Below are 24,279 nucleotides of genomic sequence, written 5' to 3' on the forward strand. Positions count from 1 at the left end.
GATTAACTAAACGAATGACATGACAATTAGATTCCAAATTTGTTAGAATCTAAAGAATAAGGTTTTTTGAAGTAAAACAAATGTCATATTCTATTAACTTTGTATAAATCGCAGAAAGATAAATTAATCTACTTAAATGTATTTATAATTTAAATATTCATTTACAAACACAGAAAGAAGACTGTATGAAACTAAATTCAAGAGTAGTTTAAATTTTAGTCTCTGAAGAATCTCTACTAGGGATAAAACATCCATTTTCTAAAGGCAAAATTCTATTAGTGATGATTACTTCATTGCTTGTGAAATATTTCTTTTGGTCACACTCTCCTAATACACGTTTCAGTATTTCCTCTTGTTCCAGACTATGGACATTCAATTTGGTGCAACTATTTTTTATGGGATGGGGAGAACCTTTATGAAGAGGACTGCTGCTTTCCTCTTCTGATGAAGGTGCGCTATCTTCACTGACAACACTTAACTGACGGCAATTATCTCCTGGTTTTCTTACGGATCCTAAACGTACTACTTCGCAGGAGGATCCGTCAATTTCTGGGAGCATATCGATTGTAGATGAAACACTTCTTGTGCCATCATCATAAACAGGACCGTCATCTCCTCTGCACTTTCGATCGCCTCTACCTCTTTGGAGGCACAAGGTACCTGTTCTGATTCCACGATTGCACGTGTAGGTCCCCTTGTACCTCATGGCACGTTTGGTGCAGAGACCATAACGACTGAGCAAAATGAAGAAGTCGCGACGGTACTGCTTCGTGAGGATGGCGTAAAGAAAAGGATTGGCGCATGAATTGAGCGGATAAAAAAATACCAATAAAATTTTAGNAAAGGAATTAGATAAATGACCAACATGACTTCCTTGATGGAAACCCATCAGATAGAAATTTTCTATACGATCTTTAATGTAAAATTTAAGAAAAAACTTTAAAGAATGGTAAAGACGAGAATAAGAAATGCAGTGCTCTTTCTGCCCTTCCTGCAGTTACTGCAGTCAACCTTGTCTACCAACCAATCATAAAGCGAGACTATGCTGCATCGCCATGACGTCACATCGATCAACAACTGCACATTCTGCAGTCTTCGTTTAGCTTTTGCAAAGAAAATAGCAAAAACTTTAACAATCCAGGTAAGATATATATATTTAAATAACGCACTAACTCTCTAGCTTACGTCATTTCCAACGCTTACGATCACGTGATTGCACCTTTTCCAAATATACTTCCCCCCTCTTTAAACTTCAAACTTCCGGTTTGTCGTCGCGTTACCACCGGATGTTTTCTATTGTTAAAACACATTTTGTTCGATTTCATTTTTTTTTAAAGCGATTTTAAAATAATATTTTGAAAATTTAATATTATAATTTTATTTGAAAATTATTTAATATATTAAAGGGAAGAAATCAAAAATTAATTATATATTTTTTAATATTTTTAACGCGCTTTATTGTATAACGCGCACCGTTTTACTTTATAAAATTTAATTTATTTTAAACTTTTAAATCATATTTAATACTAAAAAATATCAAATTTCACTTAATTAATATTTAGATATTTTTTTTAATAGAAATGATCTAAGCGAGTTTTATTTAATTTTTGAATAAAATATATCAAATTTTGTTTCTTTACACAAGATATTTTTATATAAAAAGTTTATTTAAAATGTTTAAATTCTGCTTTTATTTACTTTTACATTTTAAAATTCTTTAAATTAATTATAAATTAAAATTTTATGAAGTAATAGAATTTTTTTCATTATTTTCTAAAGTTTAAACATTAAAAACTAATTTTTTTTTTACATAAATTGAAGATAATTAAATCTAAAAAGTTACATTAATCATCTATGCAACTTGTGGAGAACCAAGCAACATCAATATCAATGATTAGATATAATGATATCAGCAAATTGAACAGACGTTATATTAATTGCAATGAAGAGGTAAGGGTAGAAAGATATTTTAAAACATTTATATAAAAAACAATTATTAATTATGCAAATTTGTTTTTTTGTATAGGATCATCAAGACATATCTCCTAAACAATCCAGGTTAAAAATTCCACCAGAAGAAAGAGAAATACAAACTCAGAAACTTCTCAATGAAGTTAGTTAATCAAGTCTATTATAAATTATCTATGAAGAAGATTAAAATTTGTATAAGCAATATTAAAAACTGAAAGAATTTTTTGTTTTAGGTGAATATTGCAGCTGTTCTAACAGCAGAAATTCAGAAACTTCAACAAGAATTGAGTAGATCAGAAAAACAATTTGAGGAATTAAAATTGGAACTGGAAGTAGAAAAACAGGCAAGAAGAAAATTAGAAAATGAACACAGAAACTGTATTGGTAAGTATACTTAACCAAAAATTATTATTAAAATTAGTTAATATATCAGAAAATACTTACTGTTGTTATATTCTATATGGAATATATTGTACATTTTATATAAAAACATACTTGAAAATTATCAAATAATTTTCACTTTAAGAAATGTTATGTATTGCATTTTAATTATATATAACATGGTAATATCACATTACATCAAATTATGCATCTTATGATCATATGTAATGTAATATTGCCTCTATAGGAAAATTATCATCACCACCTTAGTCAAAATAAAAAAAAAAAAAAGTAAAATNTTAATTAATATTTAGATATTTTTTTTAATAGAAATGATCTAAGCGAGTTTTATTTAATTTTTGAATAAAATATATCAAATTTTGTTTCTTTACACAAGATATTTTTATATAAAAAGTTTATTTAAAATGTTTAAATTCTGCTTTTATTTACTTTTACATTTTAAAATTCTTTAAATTAATTATAAATTAAAATTTTATGAAGTAATAGAATTTTTTTCATTATTTTCTAAAGTTTAAACATTAAAAACTAATTTTTTTTTTACATAAATTGAAGATAATTAAATCTAAAAAGTTACATTAATCATCTATGCAACTTGTGGAGAACCAAGCAACATCAATATCAATGATTAGATATAATGATATCAGCAAATTGAACAGACGTTATATTAATTGCAATGAAGAGGTAAGGGTAGAAAGATATTTTAAAACATTTATATAAAAAACAATTATTAATTATGCAAATTTGTTTTTTTGTATAGGATCATCAAGACATATCTCCTAAACAATCCAGGTTAAAAATTCCACCAGAAGAAAGAGAAATACAAACTCAGAAACTTCTCAATGAAGTTAGTTAATCAAGTCTATTATAAATTATCTATGAAGAAGATTAAAATTTGTATAAGCAATATTAAAAACTGAAAGAATTTTTTGTTTTAGGTGAATATTGCAGCTGTTCTAACAGCAGAAATTCAGAAACTTCAACAAGAATTGAGTAGATCAGAAAAACAATTTGAGGAATTAAAATTGGAACTGGAAGTAGAAAAACAGGCAAGAAGAAAATTAGAAAATGAACACAGAAACTGTATTGGTAAGTATACTTAACCAAAAATTATTATTAAAATTAGTTAATATATCAGAAAATACTTACTGTTGCTATATTCTATATGGAATATATTGTACATTTTATATAAAAACATACTTGAAAATTATCAAATAATTTTCACTTTAAGAAATGTTATGTATTGCATTTTAATTATATATAACATGGTAATATCACATTACATCAAATTATGCATCTTATGATCATATGTAATGTAATATTGCCTCTATAGGAAAATTATCATCACCACCTTAGTCAAAATAAAAAAAAAAAAAAGTAAAATAGTTGTAATGTTTATATTTTTTGCTTTCTATATTAATATAGCAAAATTAAAAGTAAAATAAGATTTATACAGTGCAGCTAACCAAGCAAAAAATCTTAATTCCTATAAGAATAGCAACAGACTGTAATGCTGTTACAATAGGGATTAAATAATAAAAAAGCATGCGTGCTACCCAAAAACTACCAAAACATGCTTGTTCATAGTTATTTCTTTTGTAAATATTTGATACTTTCAATGATAAAAATCTATAATTTACAATAATCTATTTTCTATTTATTTTTATTACAATTAAATAAATGTTTTAAAAATTTAGCAGAGAAATTGTTTCTATAAAAGTTAGGAAAATGAAACAATAATATGAGTTGGATATTTTAATTATACAATAAAGTGGTTATTTATGTGTACTCCATTAGAAATAACAATGCTTTGTAAATTAAAAAATGCTTTTAATGCATATTTAGCTTTATCNTAAAAGTTAGGAAAATGAAACAATAATATGAGTTGGATATTTTAATTATACAATAAAGTGGTTATTTATGTGTACTCCATTAGAAATAACAATGCTTTGTAAATTAAAAAATGCTTTTAATGCATATTTAGCTTTATCATTATGAATTTTTTCAGTTTAAAATAAAATAATGTGCTTTAATATCAATTTAATCTGTTGTAAATCCTGGCTTGTCTATTAAATCCAACTAGTAAAAAAGCTTGGAAATTTTTACCCAGGCTGCTGTCCTGGATATATCAGACCTTTCTCTTATCACCTGGTCACCGACTGTGGTTTAGCTGAACTCTTAACCAGAATGATTTAAACGTTGTTTTAGTACCTACAGGCCAGAAAGAGTTAAAAAAAAACAAACACAGTATTCAATGTTGAAAATTATGTCTATCACTGTTATCATTATATCAATTGATGTTTTATTTATAATATTACAGGCATAATATTATTTATTATTAACATGTTAATTGAATAAACTTGTTTCCAATATATATTGTTCTCATTTAAAACTGTTATTTTAGCATACCATACATTAAAATCTTATGCTACCATGAATTGAATTCTCATCTAAAAATTATTAACTTTATATTAGTCTTTGTACCAATCTATAAATCTAATCACAGTACAAAATGGATCTATTCATTACAAAGCAGCATGAAACTGTAAATGGTTGTATATAATCTAATTGTAGTTGAAATCAAACAAAAGTTTTTATCAACTTTTTTCCAGGAAGTTCATGAATCGTAATATTTTGTCATGTAATTAGTGTTTCAAAGGAATAAAATTTCAAATTTTTATCAAACATATGCTCAGTCAGTGGGCTGTAATTTGAAAAAAAAATTATAGGCCTATAAATTCTCACTGTTGTCTGTCTGTATGGCCGTCCTTCCTTAATCTTAAGAATAGAATGGGATAGATGAAAGTCAAACTAGATGTGGAAAGCTTAGGGGCAATAAGGCCCTGATTAACTATACAGGAACTTCTGATATGAATCAGAAGTCACATTATGTCTATTCAAACTTTTTCCTGAAAGGAATTAGATAAATGACCAACATGACTTCCTTGCTAACAGGAAAAGTATGATTTACAGGGACAAGACAATACTAATTTCAGGTAGAAAGCATATATTTTAAATTAAATAAATTAAAAATATGATTAAAAATTGCAGCCTGGCATTGTAATGATATGACAATAAATATTTGCTTGTTTCATTTAAATTTAAATTTATTTACTTAAAAAGTAACAAACTGAATAAACAGAGTTACATAATTGACAACCACTTGACACAAATGAAGCACACTCTTCTATCTTTCTTTGTAGGCTTCTAGAAAAATGACATAGCTGCCTCACTAGATTTTATAATTACAAAAAGTTTTAAAATCTATAAATTTAACAAACTTTTAATTTTTGAATTTATGACCAGTGTTTTTTTTATAAAATTTTTGTAAGTTTTTAAAATTGTTAAGTTATTTAGTTTAAATTTTAAAATATTTCTGCCAATTCTTTAACACATTAATTTTAACAAATAAAAACAATTACTTAAATTATATAATATGAATATGTTGTTATAACAGTTTCTTTTTTATATGTATTAACTGTTGTTACTTTTTTAGCTCAGTATATAAATACAGCCTATACAGTAAATACCTTTCGTAAATTTTCTTCTTTGTTTTAGTGTCTTTTAGGAAAATGCAAATTCAAGAATAAGGTGTTTATATATAAATTATTGATACTGGTATTAAAATCTAATATCAATGATATAACTTTGAAATTAACTAATCACTCACTTAGTTTATTACTATTTTAAAAAGTTTTTAGAATAAAAGTAAACTACAAATAATAAAAGTAATAAACAAAGCACACGAAACCAATCTCAACCAGCATAATTTTATAAGAAAGCAAACATTTTTGACTGTGTTAAATGGGCATCATCAGACTCATTTAACACGGTTGTAAATATTTGCTTTTTATAAAATTGTGCTGGTTGAGATTGGTTTCATGCACTTTGTTTACTAAGTATATCCAGTTTTGAGTAGTTGAATACAACAAAGTAATAAACAAAATTTGTAATCATAATTATGAAATCAGTTATGTTTAAAGCAATGCTTTTTTCAAACTATTCAAAAAGCATTCTATTATAAATACTATATTAACCAATAGTATAACTAGATCTGAAATAAAGGAGGGCCCAAATTAAAACTTAATATGAATCACTACATATTTTAATAGATTTTCACTTTTAACGCAACAATGTATTATAACAAATATACATAAATTACTAAGTCAGTAGTTTACTTCACAATTAAATTGTTTTTTTCTACATTTAGCATTTTTCATTACAAAGAGTGAGCCCCATTCCCCTCACCCCTCCCTGGTTATGCCAGTGGTATTGACAGGCAATTGTAATTAAAGAACCCCTATTTAATGCTGTCTAGAAAGACTAGAGATATTTAGCAGCCAAATGCAACCAATGCAACCAAATAGGGGTACATTAATTACGATTACCGAGTACAATAATGTATTTGTTCCAGGAGTTACATATTTACCTCTCTTTCAATCTAATTGTTGTATGAAATGAAATATTAGAATTTGAATTTTAGAATTTTTCAAATTCTAATAGACAATTATCAAAATTTTATTTCAAACTTTTGTAAGTTAATAGTTAAGGTAATTTATAAAATTAATAAGAAACTATAAATTGGAAAATATATATTTCATATATCAATATATACACACATACAAATACAGAAAAGAGTGTGTATTAATCTTTTGGTGATAATCTATTGAATATATTCTGGGAGGAGTGGAGGATTTTACTATAAAATTATTATCCTTTTTTACAAGTTTTGATTTGATTAAAATTTCAAAATTCAAAAATCCTTGATAAGATTCATTAGTCTGCAAGTTATAATCAGGCTTAAAAATCTAAAATTTTTCAACCACATGTGTTATTATTTTGAATTATAGAATCTATTAATGTGTGTATACATACAAAAATATTTTTAGGTAATCATTCTATTATTTGTTTTCTAACTTTACAAATATTATTTCAATCTTTATAATAATCATAATTTGTAACAAAAATTTAAAAAAAACCAATTATATTAACTGCAATGTAAATTTTGTTTTATATTTTTGAATTATAATTTTTAATATGTAATAATATTTTATATCTATAATAATTCCTTAAATTTATGCAAGTATTTATTATTTTTAAGAAAGAGACTAATTTTTAAGTTTCTTTTTTTAAATTTACAAGATTGTTTGGCATGGTTTAACCCAATACCAAACAATGCCAAATGCAAACAATGTCTCTTGTGCTATTAAATTACACAATTCATTCAATAGTTTTATAAATAAAAAAACAGTTGGTAAATTGATAGATTTATAAAGAAATAATAATTACAGTTAATCTAAATTAGTTATTGGAAGAATATAAGAATATCAATTGATGAAAAAATATTATTAATATTAAAGACAAAAATTAAGAATAATTTTATATTTCCTTAATGTTGTTTACATATTTATCTTAACTTTTTCTTTGCGTAGATAAAAACTAATTTTTCATAAAGATATTTTCCACCATAAATAAACTTTACAATATCACCTACAGAATTTCAAACTACCATCACATAGTGCAAGCATATAAATCTTCTAATGACTAATTTAAATTATTAAATATAGTATGAAGTAATTAAGAATGTGATTTATAAAATTAGCTAATACATCTAATATAATTAAGAATTTTAATCCAAAAAGTAATTAAAATACTGTATAATTAACAAACAATATATTGAAACTAATGTACCATAATAATATGGCAAAATAATGTTTCAATTGCTAATAAATAATAAAATAATGCCTATTTTAGATAATAGATAATGATTTAAATAATGAGATTATTATGTTTTATTAACTACCACAATTAACTTTATTCAACAATAAAAACACAAAAAATTTAAAATGGACATTAAAATATACAAAATATAGTAGTATTAAATTCTGAAATAAAATTAAGAGCCAGCAAAAAAAAATAANAATACTTAAATAAAATAAATAGAAGAAGAAATACAAAGACAAATTGTCGTTAAATGTTTCGGAATTTGCCATCTGGAACGTATTGTCAGCTTTGTTGATGAATAATCTTCATGTTTTGTCCCTGAATATGAGTGATGGAGGTTAATGATTGATATGTGAAAAACATACCGAAAATAACTCGTTCTGGGTTTTAAAAAATATGAGTTATAACTGTAATGTTTTATAAATTCGTTGTAAAAAAAAAAAAACGTTAAGGTAATGGCTTTGTCCGTCTGTAGGTGATTTTTACAAATTGTAATCGTTACTGTAGAGCTTTTTCTGGCTGATAAAATGATAAATTTTTGTAAGTGTATTTAATTGATAAATAAAAAGGAAACGAGTTAAAGAGAAAAATCTGGCAGATGTTTTTTAATTCCGTTCTAAGGAAATAAAGATTTCCTGTTTGTGCCATGAAGTAAATTTCGATTTTTTTTTTTTCCTTTTCTTTTTAAGATTTTCTGGTGTATTCTTGATCTTTTGAGTTTTTAAAAATTAAATTATAAATTGTTACGTATTAGAAAATTTAAATAATTGATCAGTATTTCTGGCATTCGAAATATTTTTTCGGTAGAGCCGTTCGAAAATGTAAAATTAGAAAGAGTTTATTATTATACTGGCGACGTTCTTCGTTTGACCAAAGTTGGATGGGAGATTGACATTTGCTTTCTTCTTCTAATTCTGTCTGTCTTCATTGTATATTTATCTTTCAAAATACTCTTTTTGTAATGGTTTCGGCCTCTAACAGTGCGTACTTCAGTGCGATAAATAAATAAATAAATGCCACTAAATGCAATATTTTTTTCATGTATATAGTCTGATAACGTCAATTTAAAAGAAAAATAAATCAATTTAATTTAAAATTTATACTTACGCCAGCTTTATTTTAAATTGTAACAAGAAAAAACAATTGTTCCTTACCTGTATCAGACGCCATGACAGTTTACTGTGAGAAGAAAACAGATACTTTGTTTGTAAGTTAAATAAATTTATGATATAAAAATAAACTTATCGTATTTTTTAATAATATTATCCTATTTAAAAAAAGGAAATGGTTATCATTAAACAATATTGTCAAAATACTTTCATTTTTATATTATGGAGACTACAATGTTATTCTTCCGTTTTCTCTCTTTTTGCACGTATAATTGAAAATTTTATTCATGTTTATTATTAATATTATATTATACAGAAATCTATTTATTATAATGTACAGTACGTGTATATACATCGAGCCTACACACACGTATACAGCACAGTTCAAAGCTTTCTGGAAATGACTGTTAATAGAGACTGTTAATAGNACTAATACTTAATCGAAACAAATTTCACTAAATCATATTTATAAATAAAGAAACTTTGATTTCTATAACTAAATATTTACTGTAGATAGTTTAGGCTTTAGGACAATAAAATTATTATGGTACAGTACCAAATTTCTCATATTATTTTATGATAAGCATTTAGATGTTTAAATATTTAAAAATCTGAATATATTCTGTACCAGTACTTTATTTATTTTGATTATATATGTTATAAAGGTATATATTTGTAATTAATATTGTAATTTACATAAATACTATGCTGTATACATTTTTATATAAATCTGATTAGATTAGATTGAGAGTATACTCTAATTATACACTATCCTTTTTATAGTTATTATAATTAGAATAATACTATTAATAATTATAATAAATTAATAAATAAACAAGGCAAATATTTTTTGTGGCATCTTTACAATGCCAGGCTGCAATTTTAATCATATTTTTAATTTATTTAAATATATGCCTTCCTCCTCAAATTATTAGTAGTGACTTGCCTCTGTATATCATACTTTTCCTTTAACACTAGAGTTGTGCCAGTCGTCTATTAACTACTTTCAGGGGAAAAGATTTGAATTGAAATAACCTGACTTCCAGTTTATATCAGAAGTTGCATATAGTTAATCCTACCCACAGACGGATAAGTAAATTCCCACAGACGGATGGACTGTCGTCCATCCGTCTGTGGGAATTTATATGTATGCATTTTTTCAAATTGCGGCCCAATTAAATATTTTTTTGTAATATCCTATTTACTGATAAAATGCTACCTTATATTTTATCAAAAATAAAATTCAACTTCTTAATATGACATTTATTTAACGTTTTTTTGTATTATGAAATTAAATGTTAAACTTTTTGGATTTTTATAAAAAATCTACTGATATTAGTTAATTTTTGTAATTTATTATGTAACTGATTTTATATCTTAGAATCAAAAGAATGATGCAAGTTGTAGAAATTATATTTAAAATTCATTTTATTTTTATCATTTTATTTAATCCTACATTTAAAAAGTATTTGACATAATCAAGGTAGTTGAGAGGATGGAGCTGGGGATTTTTCTGAGAGTGGAGTGGAAAAATTGTAAATTTTGATTCGAATTTCGATTTTTGTTTTTCCTATATTTAAAGTTATTTGAATGAGTATTTGAAAGGGATTCTATACATCAATATGTGTTACTTAAACAATAATTTGTTTCCAGTTCGAGAAATTACAGGACGAAGTAAACAAGCTTGTATTCATTATAAAAGATTATTATTGCACTTATAACCTTGTCGTTTGGCTTCCCAGTTCGTGCTTTTATGAATGAAGTCTTGCCTATTGATTTCTACAAGAAACATACTTTACAGTTTAATGGATTCTCTGTAGTTTCATAATAAAGTACTTTTCCGATTGGTGTCTATGTTTGGTTTAATTCGTCTCGAACCAAGGTCAAATTACATTTTCTACAGGAAACGAAAGTCTGTGCTTTTATTTTTAACGTTGCCCAATTAGATTTACTTGTAAAAGCCGAAATTTGATTCAATTTTCTAATAAAACTGAGTGATTTAATAGTTTTTTTAAAGTAAAACCTTACATAACTTTGTTTTACTGAATGGCAAAATGATATATCTCTTCCTTTCCGATTAACCAATCAGTTTTTGTAACTTTAGAATATGTATCATTAGTTTCATGAATAGTTTTCTAATATGAAACTAATCGTGACTAAAGTAATTATAAATAAGTCCTGATTAAACTGTAATTCTATACTTGATTCAAACTTTTCTGTTTCCTTCGATAAAATGAACCCATCAACTTTGTTTTGGAAATTCAAGATTTTTATTTAATAAAATATAAATTGATATATACTGTTATAAATAAAACCATATGAAACATTGTTTTACAGAGAAGCATAAAAATATCTCTTGANAAAATAATAATAATAAAAATTGTCCATTAAGGGGCAAAAGAAGTCTGCTGTAAATTTAAACCCTACAACTTGTCAACAGACCTAGGCATAATCATCATTTTATTACTACTGATATATGTGATTTGACAATGATACAGATCCCACTAAGATGCAATATACAATAAGTGACATAATGCAGCATTTCAAATATTCAAATATTTCCAAAATTAAAAATTGTTTTCTAAGTTGAAACATTCTCAAATATAGATGCAATTTGAGAACATATAAGTTATACTTCTTTATCTGTTAATATTAGATTGGAAACAATTTGTAATACTGTAGGACATTTTGCATCACAAAGGAATAACAGACTATAAAGGTAATTTATTACAGCTGAAAATATAAATCATTGATTATCTGTTTGGAAAGTTGTCTTAGAGAATATACTGTAACTGCAAAACTTATCTATTGGCTTCCACAGCATTTAAACACTTTGTCATAGTCAACACTAAACAAAACAGCTTTGGTAATGCTAACATAATAATATATTAGTATTAACAAAGATTAATGGCAAAATGAAAATACACGTTTGCCTGTGATGTAATTTTTCAAGCAGAAAACAAATGATATGTGTGGAAATATTTAGCAGGGTCAACACAGTGTATTATATTTTTGATTATGTAACTTATAGTCTGAATTTATTCTTATTGAATCTGTATCAAACTACCAATTACACTTAACAGATACATGAAATAAATTTATAAATAGTTTACTTGTATAATACAAGTAATACGTGTTGTATTTAAACAAATTTACAAAACGAGTCTTCCTGTGTCTTCCAGAAGTTTTCATACGAAGAATATCTTCAAAAAATTTCATAAACATAGAATTACGCTAGAACCATTAATTATCTAGCATAATCTCACTTAATAACATTATATATTAGTATTATAGATGCAAATAAAGTTTAACGTAATGGCAAAATGAAAATACATGTTAACCTGCTGAAATGCATAATTTTTTGCAATTATATATGTAAATAATATAGGAAAAAACAATAAAAGTTTTCTGAGTAATAGTGAAATTAATTGATGCTGTTCTTATTGCATTATCATTATATTATTATTATATGAGTGAGGAGCATCATTCCAAATGGCATCTTATCCACCTTTTTTTAAATTGTTGGACCATCTGTGCTATCCAATTACTAATGTAAGGAATTAAAATGTTTCTATCATTAGAAAACAAGCTTATAGAATTCTACACATTATCAAGTTTAAAGTTTTAAAAATTTTTATTGAATACTGAAAATTATTATACTTTAAAGGAACGTGTCACAAGTAGTAAATTACATCATTGATAAATACAAGACGAAAAAAGTAATTTTTTGTAAAGTTTCTGTTATTGAATTTTATATTTTTAATTTAATTTACTAATTTAAAAGAATTCAATGTTTATAATGCGTCTAAACTTTTACAGAAATGAAAGAATTATTATGCGAAATGAGAGAATTAGTAAGCAGTCTCCGAAATCATCGACAAGGTCAACAACAGCAGCAACAACAGCAACAGCAGTCATCGCAGATAAATCAAAACTTAATACCAATCAGTACTACTTGGCCGATATCTAATTTCCCGACTCGTAAGCAGACTGAACTCGAAAGATCCATGCAAAATGAGGTAATTTTCTGTTATAAAATCACAAGAAATAAGGATGAATTTGAAAATTACAAATTAAAATGGTCGAAAATATGATTATGATAATGATGATTTATATTATCAAATTTTCAATAATTGAAATTTAGTACTAAATTTGAAATGAAAAAATCAATTTTTATTTCAAAATTTGTTTTACATTTTACTTTCGGTGGTCAATCTGAACTTGTTAATAAAAGATATAGCTGAATTGCATTTTCCAAACGCTAAGATGAGAAGATCGTTCATATTAGTGTTTCTCAAACGGGATTCCGGGATCCCGGTTGTTTTTTTAACCCGGAAAATATCCCGGGAAATTTTTCTTATCCCGGGAAATCCCGCAAATTTCTTAAAAATTCACTTTTTTTCTTATTTTGTGTTAAGGTTAAGAAATTTTGCAAATAAAAAGCATAATTAACTCATTCACTGTCAGAATACATTTGTATTTATTAATTTTAAACCTACCTATTAGTTTTTTTTAAATTTTTGCTCGTTATAGCATGTCACAAATGGTCAATAATCAATATATAGCTTATTTGTGGCAGGACTATAAAAATTCTTTACTTGTCGGAACCTGTAATATCTGGAATAATTGTGCTTACGCTGTCTTGAGTTTTAACCATGCCCAGTAGCTTCAATAAATGCCTGACGCCAGATTGTGCAAATTGGGCAAGGATACAAACGAGTACAAAGTCTGCAAGTATGAAGTTTTTCTTCATAAACCTGATTATTAAAGCCAAATGAATTGCCGAATTATCGAGCTCTAAGCTTGATGCCGCTATTAAAGCAGCCAAGGTAGACAAATCAAGAATACTAGAGAGCGAAAGAAGTACTACAATCTCGAAAACGAACTCGAAATCTTCCAGGCTACAGGTGAAAAAACACATAATATCTGTCTTCTCTTAAATGCATTAAACACTATTCCAATCACATCAATTGAATCGGAAAGGGCATTCTCGGTGGCAAGACTTTTCATTACTAAAATAAGAATTAGAGTGAGTGATCGGAGTATTGATCATCTTTGCTTTTTAAAATCTTATAAAAGTTTACAATATTTTGTATTATATTTTATTTAAAAAACGAAAATTACCTTCTAAGTTATAAGTTTGATCTAAGTTCAATTTTTAATTTTTAACTCAATTCAAAGCATTTTTTGTTGTTGTTGTTATATGCATTTTCTAGCAAACTTTAATAATTTTTTTCTATTTGTGAAAATTTCTATGTAATTCAAAGGTAATTTTTATTATATATCTTACACAGCATTATTAATATGATTTTGGATGATACAGAACTTTAAAATTACTTTAAAAAATGAAAAATAATTATATCATTTAATTTCAAGATATTTTGTATACCTTAAAAATAATTGATTCTATCCCGGGATTTCCCGGGATCAGGGGAAACAGTTCACTTTTATCCCGGAATCCCGGGACAAGCAAAAGACCGGGAAATGAGAAACCCTAGTTCATATATTATGCTGCACAATTTCACTAATGCAATTATTATTATTGCACTCTGCTTGAAAGACTTAAACCTGAGACATTAGATTCAATCAGAAATGTTTTCCCTATTATTATAGATGCCTTTAATTCTAAGGATGTTCGAGGATTTTTTTAAAACGGCATGTAAATGTTACGTAGTGTTTTGTATAGCATTTATTTATTTATTGCATGTACAAAAGGAAATGTCATAAGACAATTGATATCCTCCACCGAAAATAACGTCTGTAACAAAAGAATAAAATACAAATAAAAAAGGATAACAATCAAAATACGTAATAAAAAATAGACATAAATAAAAACAAATGATTATATAATACTGTATAAAGTAACCGTTAACAAATGTGTTGTAACTAATGGAAGTATTTGCATAAAAGTAAATGGTCAAAATATTTAATATGTTCATTAAAACTGGTAATTCCCTATCTGGGCCCAGCAACATTAGCATTAGGGGTAAAATTTATGTATAGTACAGTTATTTAAATTTTGATTTGTTGGATGAATGAAACACTTTGTGAGATGTTGCACTCCCCTTTTATTCTCAGTTTTTAAGTGATTCTTTTATTTTCAACTTAATTTTTTCATAATTATATTTTAACTTAAACTATTAATTATTCATGTAATTAATTAACTAATTAACTATTAATTAACTAATATATGATTAGTTGCTAAATAGTTTAATAAATAAATCCATTGCCTTGTCATTATTTAAATAAAATTATTTTTATTCACTATTATGGTTGATTTGTGTATAAATGTTAGTTGCTGACGTTATGTTGTAATTTCTCCTCATCGATTATATTAGCCACATTCTGAGATTTCAATCGTGACTCATCTTTAGAAAGATATAACTACTATAATCGAAATTAACGTTATCAGCTATTTCATTTTCATTCAGACAATTCAGTAATTATTTGATTGATAAGGTTTAATAAACTTACTAAGGTTTTATTCAAGTTTAATTCTAAAGAACTGATTCTTGCTTACTTTTTAACGTAAAAGTATTGAAATATATAATCCTACTTGTGCATTTTGATTATTAATTGAATCAATTAACACAAATTTTAAAACTTTTTATTCCAACATTCTATATTATGTAATATGTTTACATAAATCAATCAAGTACTTATGGTTTATTTGATTTTTTCTTTTCATGCTTTCATAGCCATCAGCATTTACACCAGAAAAAGAATTGAGCCACGATCTATGCGAATTGTTAAATATAACTCCAGACGTATTCAAACGTCTGGAAGCATTTCCCACGCCTAAAAGATATACAGCCGAACTTATGGTCGAAGTATTTGGAAGAGAAATGTTAGCAACACATTCCCTCATCGGTGCTAAACGTCCAGATGGAACATCTAAACCTTCACTGGATAGAATGAAAATAAAGTTGATAATTGGTATGTTTATTTGGAATTTTCGTTAATATTAGGAGTACACTCTATGTTTACTATATAGCTTTTATCTAATATAATGTTATGAAAACAATAAATAAATAAAAATCGATATAAACTCCTGCTTATAACTATAAGGAGATCACTATTTGTGTTTTTTTCTATTGATTAAACGAATGGAACGTGAGAGTTCTGACGTAATATTTCACTTTATTGTCACAATATTTAGTGTACAACAATTCATAAAAAAGTACAGTATCATTTTTAAGACATCCATTTGTAAAGACAAGCAGATGCAATTCATTTTTCTCAGTTAGATACAGTATTTGCGCACTCCAATGTAATTTGCATAGATTGGATATATACAGTTGACCCCCCCTATAACACTGTTGATAATTCATGGAATTCATATAAAACGGAATTATCAACAGTGTTATAGGGGTCTACTTACAGGAATCTGACTAGCTAGAGCAAAATGCCTTGTGTCAATTTGCAGAAAATAAAATTCGGAACACTTGGGAACTTTATGAACCAGGAAAATCAATTCGCACCATTGCTCAACAGAGTCAAAGGAGTAGTTTAAAATGTACTACAAAGAAGAACAGACGGAACTATCAAGGAACTATCTAGTTAGTTCCTAAGGACTTCAGATCTAAGACTGACAAACAACGACAAGATGTCTTCTAGCGAAATTTCTGCCATAATGTCAACACCTGTTTCTCGTCAGACTATTTCCCATATTCCCTATCAATCTGCATACGCAACATACGTAAAATTGAAGGCACTAACTCATAAAGAACAATGAAGAACTACCATTTTCAAATGGATGGAAGACACATTAATTGGGAAAATATATTGTCTCCTGATGAAAAACGTTTCAACTTAGGTGCCCCTGATGGCGTACATTCCTAGTGGAATGATTTATGGAAAGATCCAAACGTTCAAATGAGTAGACAGTAACATGGGAATAATGATGGCATGGGATGCAGGAAGAAAAATTGATTTAGTAGTACAGTACTTCCTATAACAATGAATCCAGAGAAATACATAGAAGTATATGTGTAATTATGTGTTTTTGGATGGCTTCTAGATGGAGATCATTTTATTTTTTAGAAAGCGATCAAAAAACGGATGGCAGAAACATGCATTCAGTTTCTGAATTGCCCTACAAAAAACGCCAGACCCAAAAATACACCATGGAAAACGTCTGGGAAAAAATGGCTTGAACAGTATACAACAAAGGCAGATAGTTTTCACTCCTTAATTAAATGATGCAATGTAAAATGCTTGGAAAGTATTTGCCATAGTACTTTGTGAAACTAGTTCGAAGCATACCAAAATCATTAGCTGAGTGTGTCGAAAAAAAGTGGCCCTACAAGATGTCGATGTAATAAAAAATAAAGTTGTATCTACACTTCCTTTTAATTTTGAACATGTCATAAAATTAAATTTTGATACTTTTTACATTCTATTGTATACTCTGTAAATATTATGACATTAAAGTAAAATGTCGCTTTTGTAGAATTCTCACGTTTTATTTATTTAAGTGTATTTTAGCTATAGTAAAATAAAGAAGAAAAAATACTATCTAAACTGAACCCGCGACCTCATCAAGGGTTGTGAGGTTACCTGACCAATAAGTTGGCACATGGAGTTTTACACGTTTTCATCACTTGTCTGACACCAAAATAAAGGCTAGCTTTTCATTGAAAATCCTCCCTTTCTCATATCGCACACATTTTACGTTACTGTATCCTATCAAACATTATTACGAAGTAGAACTTAATATCTTATACTTTTTAAATATATGTTAAAACTGCTATAATCTATTTTTCGAAAATTCAATCATAACGTTTCGAAGAATTTTGATAGCAGAAGGATATAAATGATATATTTTTAAAGCAAATTTGGCTAGAATATTCAAACCTACATATATTATATTAAGAAATAAATTATCGATCATCATTTGATAAATTTTATTTTTATTTTTCAGATCATGTTGCCAATAAATTCCAAATCCCTCCTAGTAGTGTGAGAGAGGCCATAAGATCAAAATTAAATAATGAGGACAAATGTTTTAAGAAAAGGCTTCAGGAAATGAGAGACTGTTATACCGAGATGATCGATTGAGACAAAAATCAAATTCTGTATTTCGTATAAAGTAGAAATATTTAACAAACTATGCAGATGAATAAAATAATAATATTCAATTGGCTGATTGCTATAAGAATTTTACTTATTAAAACAAGATTATTTCATCAAACTCCTTGACCAAGTCCTGGAACCAACTCCAAAATAAATTATAAATACAGGTAACCCCCGTATAACACGGCACTTCTATAGCACGGATTCACTCTAACACGGTTCGAGAATTGGTACCATCCCCCGTATAACACGGCACTTCTATAGCACGGATTCACTCTAACACGGTTCGAGAATTGGAAACATCCCCCGTATAGAACAGGTTCACTCTAACACTGTTCGGGAATTGGCTCGTACAACATAAAATGTAATAAAGGGTGCGTTCTTTTATACCTCCGCGTAACTCCGCGCTATCATTCTAATTGTTTTCGTGGCTACTTTGAATGCTCTTTCAACAAATAATCCATTTAATGGTTAAATTTTACAATTGGCGCCGCCATCTTTCTTTCACCCGTCGTTCCTAAATGCCTACAAACAGCAGCGCACTCCCGTTGCAGAGCGACCGCTATTAACGAACACACCCGAAAACTGTTACCAATTGATGATGCTCATGCTGAGATCATCATATAAAATGAATAATCCTCTGGTAAAATATTTACTTAAATAATAAATAAGTATTTTACCCATGAAAAAAATTAATAATAAATCCGATTTAAATAAGGATTTAACAGCATGTTTTTAATTTTTGGAACCTAATCCTCCTTTTCGCACTACTACTTTGTTTCGTATAACATGGATTCGTATAACATGGCAATTTTCTGGAACGTAACTCCCGTGTTATACGGGGGTTACCTGTAGTAATATCATTATTAAATACGGCGCATTTTACTATTTGTGTAGTTTTTTCCTTTTCTTCTTCATTCTATTCTTTCATATTTTTCTATAAATATATTAAATTTAATAATTTTATTTTGTTTAATCTAAAAATCATTATCAATCTGACAACAAGCACGATTTCGTACTTTATAAACAAAGTAATATTTTTTTTCTATGCAGAGTGATGAAAACCAATATAGAATATAGTCAGCGCTTATGACTTGCCATAAATTTATAATTACTTATCTTTTTAACGAAAATAATTTATTATTATGATAAATAAATTGCAGGAAACTTGATTTATTTTTCAATATATCAAGTTGATACTTTAAAACAAGCAAGAACGATGACAGAGGCAATTAGGGGTACTCTGGAGGATCCGGGCAAGCAACTCCGGATCTGTCCTGGATATGTAGGGCTCCGTCAGAGTTTCATAAGGGAAAAAGAGTAATTTCCTAAGGACCCCACCAACGGATGGTTCCAAACAAATCTCTTATAAACTAATTACTGTAGTAAGAATATCGAAATTTAAATTGGAACCATATTTGGAGACTATATTGGTGTGGTGCAAGCGCATGGTGCAGTGGCGCAATGCAGAACTTGACCCGCTTTAGGTCGCATTAGAAAACGAAGATATCGAGAAATTTCCCAGAAGAAAATTGAAGTCCCTCTAATTCAAATTTGCCTGGCTCCAATAAAGTTTTAACGCGCCATTCCTGTTGTCAGCTTAACCAAAATGAGTAAAGATTATAACTTTTCCTATAACTTAGTCGACTTTACACATACTTCGGTTAATTTTCTTTCCTTCTTCTAATCCATATCAATAAACTCAATTATCAAACGCTGTATAAATAATATCGTATTAAAAATAGTAACAATTTATCAGCAAGCAGAATTCGTCAATTACATTTTAAAATTTGATGTGTTCGAAATGTTCGTATCTTAAGCATATTTCGAACAAGTTTTAATAATGAAACATAACTTTTTAACGTGTAAATAAAATTGTTTCATGACTGAGTATTTACACAACTTTCTTAATTATTAAATAATTAATTAGCTGGAATCTTATTTAACGTAAATTAATTTAAACAAATACTAAATCAGTTTGTAAAAAGGTTAAAAGACAGACATCATTTACACATGCATCATCCGATTTTAAGACCGAAAAATCTTTACACAAAGAGAAATAATATTGGGCGAAATCCTAAGAATTTGATTTATTTCGAGCAACGATCGAAAATGGACGAAAAAGATATTAATTCAAACAAATTTCGGGCGTTTATCGGAGCTGGTCAAGCCTGGAGACGTAGAATTTAAAAATATCGTCTTTTACCTCTCCACGGCGGACATTCTGCACCATGTAAATGCAGAAGATAATTTATTTATCAAATTAAAAAAAAATAATTATAAATTAATTAATTAAAAAAAATTTTAAAAATTGATTTTTTTTAAAAATTCTAATTTTTACGAAATTCAAACATTGTTGACGCGTTTTTTAACGTTTGTTCGAAATACGTCACACATGACGAATCACAGTTCGATTGTGTTTCTCGTTGTGATCGGACGTGCTTTTCTTTCGCTCTTCGATTGCGTTTTTTGCGGTTTAAAGACTTTTACAGAGAAGTTTGAAGATTTTTTAGTCAAGTCTTAGTCCGTATTGATCCTAGACGTAAGAATTTATTTAATATTACTTGGAGAATCGGTTCCAGAAGACATCTCGGCACATCGTTCGATGGTCGACCGTTTGCGCTTCGGATTCGAATCTTTTAGATTTAAAAAGGCGGCTGCGGTGAGCAGTTTGCTTTTACTCGGAAGAATTTAAGCATTAATTTAAGCTTTTGTTTTCACTGGACTAATTGCAAATTTTCTTTTTTTACAGGATGAAGATGTTGGTGCGTTGTTGGAGGCGGTTCCGGCGGAGGCAGGCGGTGGCGCCGGAGGGAGAGGGTTCCTCGGACGACGCGGAACGAGTCTGTCGTTCCGTGCCGTTGGAGGAGCGGGGGCTCGACGAGCGACAGGCAGCGGGTGAAGAAGACCTTCGCCAAGTGCGCGTGGCGTGGCATCCTCCCGGAGTCGGGATGATGCGACGCTACACCCTGGGTCCAGTGCGCTTGGCCGAGGTCTTCGGGGGTCATCCGGCCACAGACCTTGCTGTGGAGGATGTCGAAAGTGACAGCTCGTCCGAGCTGACACTTTCTGTTTGGTCGTGTTCTGCCCGTTCGTCCGCGACGGCGACGCCACCGCCTTGCCGAAGTCGGGACGGGGAGGAGTCGGAGGAGAGAGCCCCCGAAGTCGAGGGACCGTGCTGTCCGTGGTTTTTTTGCTGCGGACGGCTGCGGTTGCCTTGGCCTAGGCGGTGATCTTCTTCGACTTCCTCTTCTTCACCCGGATGCGACTTTCTTACCGGATTCGACACTTTTCACCCGGACATGACATCTTTTAACGGACGTGACCTCTTTTACCCGGACGTGACCCACGGACTTGACACGTTTCTTCACCGGACGCGACATTCGGCCGACCTTTCTTCCCAAACAGCTGTTATGAGGATTGAGCTTCCGGTTAGGGTTCGTTAGGTTAGCCTAGGCTAGGCCGGGTCCTTCGCTCTTCTCATAACACTGTTCGGGAAGAAAGACTGTCTGATAAAGGTAATAATCTTGACCTTAGGTAATAAATGAATAAACTTCTCGTTTTCTCACTGTCTTTGTGTTTTGTAGGAACACTTGGGAGGGAGAACAATCTCCCTCCCCAACTTTACCACGAAAAGGACCAAGTGACCATTTATCGTACAAGTGAATATTTTCCGATGGTAAGAACTCTTTCGTTTCACTTTTTAACACATCTTATTCTCGTATGGTAATTTACTGTTTTCTGTTTATAGACATGCCGAAGATATTCTTCGATCACACACATACACACACATACGCACGGACATAACACCACTGTACACGAAGATATACACCGTTTAACCTTTACTCGAATTCTCGCACTCATGCACTTAACGTCAAGCGCCTCGTTCTGTGTAATTCCACACAATGAAACAACCCGAACACTCGCTTCCCACAAATCCAACCCCTGGGTCCTCGTCCCGGGAAGTGGAAACGCCAATTTTAAAGATGAAAACACTTTAAATTGGCGGCCGAAGGGGCTCTTGTAATCACACATCTTGCATCGATTAAATGCAATTTCAGACATTAGCATCAATAATCGGTTGGTGATGAATTGGGAAGGAGAAGAATCCTGTACCAAGTATTAAACATTGTTTTTCCCACTGTGTTTTGTTTTTGTGGCTTTTTTTAAATCGTGGTCTCAAACTTTTTCAGGCAAATTGCAAGGAATAATTTGTTGTATATGAATTTTTTTTTGAAGTACGAAAATAAATTTTTACTTCATATTTGTTTATGGTTATTTTAATACTTAAACAACAACATATTTACAGGATATCAGTTAATTTTAATGGGAAGTTTGAAAACCAGATGGTTTCAAACTTTTTTCCAGGATTGCATATATAAAAGCATTTTAACTTGAATTTAACAAAAAGTTTACTACTTTAGCATGCATAAATCGTTTAAAAAACGCGGAGAAATGAGAACGTATACAGCGAAGTTCACCAGAATTGTTCACTAAGTGATAGCTGCGAGGAATAGGTAGTCAACCTTCTACCGTGTTAACCCTCTGAACACCTGAAATTTCCCTAAAATTAACAGAGTTTTGCCTTAATAGCGTTGCTCCACATATCAAAAAAAAAGTATCAGTATTTCGACAATCCAGAGAAAAACAGATTTTCACGTTAAGACGTAGACGCTAGGGCACAGCTGTGGTTTTCTGTGTTAGCACTGTTTGTTAGGACTGGTGTTTTAGGACTAACACAGTTTGAGTTAAAGCCAAGGTTTAGCAAAAGCATCGTTTGATAACAATTGTATATTCATGTAATAAACGGTCATATCTGTATTATGTATATCCAGCAGGTGTGCAGCTTTATGCCTTTTAAGTGTCATGGCGGAAGCGCGTTCAATTCGCTTCAAAGATGGCGGCCCGGTTCGGGGTCTGGTTGTTATATGTCGTTGGAAATACCCATACAGAATGGCAAAACACGACTATTAAATTTAGGAATAATTTTGTCTGACGAAGATAGGCAACTCTAGGGTTTCGTTTTATTTTTAAATTAGATACTTATTTTTATCACTGGAAAGTTTTACGGATAACAAAATTAAAGTTAAAATAAAAATATTTGTTTAAGCAGGTCGTATTTTTCGGTCGAGTGCCGAGCATGCAGTCAATTATCGAGCATTGTATTTTTTTTTTTTTTTTCGTGCATTCGAATATCGAATTATTCGAGTTTGGAGTTGTTCGTGCACTGAGGCACCACTGTATATATTTCTAGCGCTGATATTTTAAATTAAGAATAATTTTGTAAAGGTCGCTTTTCATAAAACCTTTCTCCTGTTATCACGTTTCCTTTTAATGATAAATTTTTTAGTACTTTAATTAAATTGGTTTAATTAACTCCAAGCATGAAGTTTCTGCTGCTTATAACTGTAATTATTTTTGTATTAATTCATATTTCGTATGAAGAAACTACGGATGAATTTTGCTGTAAGTAGGATGGATCATGATGATGATAATTTTTAGCTACAAAACGAGCAATTATTTATTGTGACATCGTCACAATGCCGGGCTGCAATTTTTAATCATATTTTTAATTAATTTAATTCAAAATATATGCTCTTCACCTTAAATTAGTAGTGGCTTGCCCCTGTACAGTACATCATACGTTTCCTTTAACAATAGAGTCGTCTGTCTAACACCTTTCGGCGGAAAAGTTTTGAATTGACGTAAAGTGACATTCGGAAGTTGTTATATAGTTAATCGGGCCTCCTGCCCTTAAGGTTTCCATATCTTGTCTCTGATTTCATCTGCCTAACTCTTTTCTAAAGACGGACGACAGTGGGAATTTATAGGTTATAAAAAAATGAAACAATTAATACTTTTCCCAATTTAACACATAATATGAGAGAACATGTCTACAATTATGGTATTCTTCAAGCACATTTCCACAATTAAAGGCCGTTGGAATGTATTGCAATTACCATTGCTTTGGTTTTCTTTCTTTTTTTGAAAAAACTATATT

At 29.2% G+C, this 24,279-nt stretch overlaps 1 protein-coding gene and 1 long non-coding RNA gene across 3 annotated transcripts; both read left to right on the top strand.

Annotated features, from left to right (window-relative positions):
• Nucleotides 1-983: 983 nt before the first annotated feature.
• LOC111625360 lies at nucleotides 984-18,358 on the top strand. Of its 2 annotated transcripts, XM_023368498.1 has the most exons (7): nucleotides 984-1,141; nucleotides 1,822-1,950; nucleotides 2,027-2,113; nucleotides 2,205-2,355; nucleotides 13,023-13,222; nucleotides 15,902-16,139; nucleotides 18,127-18,358. In XM_023368498.1, exons 2-7 carry the CDS (start codon nucleotides 1,855-1,857, stop codon nucleotides 18,261-18,263), a joined length of 909 nt encoding a protein of 302 aa, XP_023224266.1. In that variant the 5' UTR covers nucleotides 984-1,141; nucleotides 1,822-1,854; the 3' UTR covers nucleotides 18,264-18,358. The 2 variants fall into 2 exon arrangements, with proteins under 2 accessions (XP_023224266.1, XP_023224267.1); XM_023368499.1 differs by lacking the exons at nucleotides 984-1,141; nucleotides 1,822-1,950; nucleotides 2,027-2,113; nucleotides 2,205-2,355 and adding exons at nucleotides 2,924-3,054; nucleotides 3,131-3,217; nucleotides 3,309-3,459.
• A 2,340-nt stretch (nucleotides 18,359-20,698) lies between these two features.
• Nucleotides 20,699-22,479, top strand: LOC111625361. Its single transcript, XR_002756716.1, has 3 exons — nucleotides 20,699-20,940; nucleotides 21,031-21,957; nucleotides 22,030-22,479. It is a non-coding gene; the product is annotated as an uncharacterized LOC111625361 (long non-coding RNA).
• The last annotated feature ends 1,800 nt before the right edge of the window (nucleotides 22,480-24,279 follow it).

This window comes from Centruroides sculpturatus, unplaced genomic scaffold, assembly GCF_000671375.1.
Source record: "Centruroides sculpturatus isolate CEXI.00-Female unplaced genomic scaffold, Cexi_2.0 scaffold247, whole genome shotgun sequence".
Taxonomy (NCBI): Eukaryota; Metazoa; Arthropoda; class Arachnida; order Scorpiones; family Buthidae; genus Centruroides; species Centruroides sculpturatus.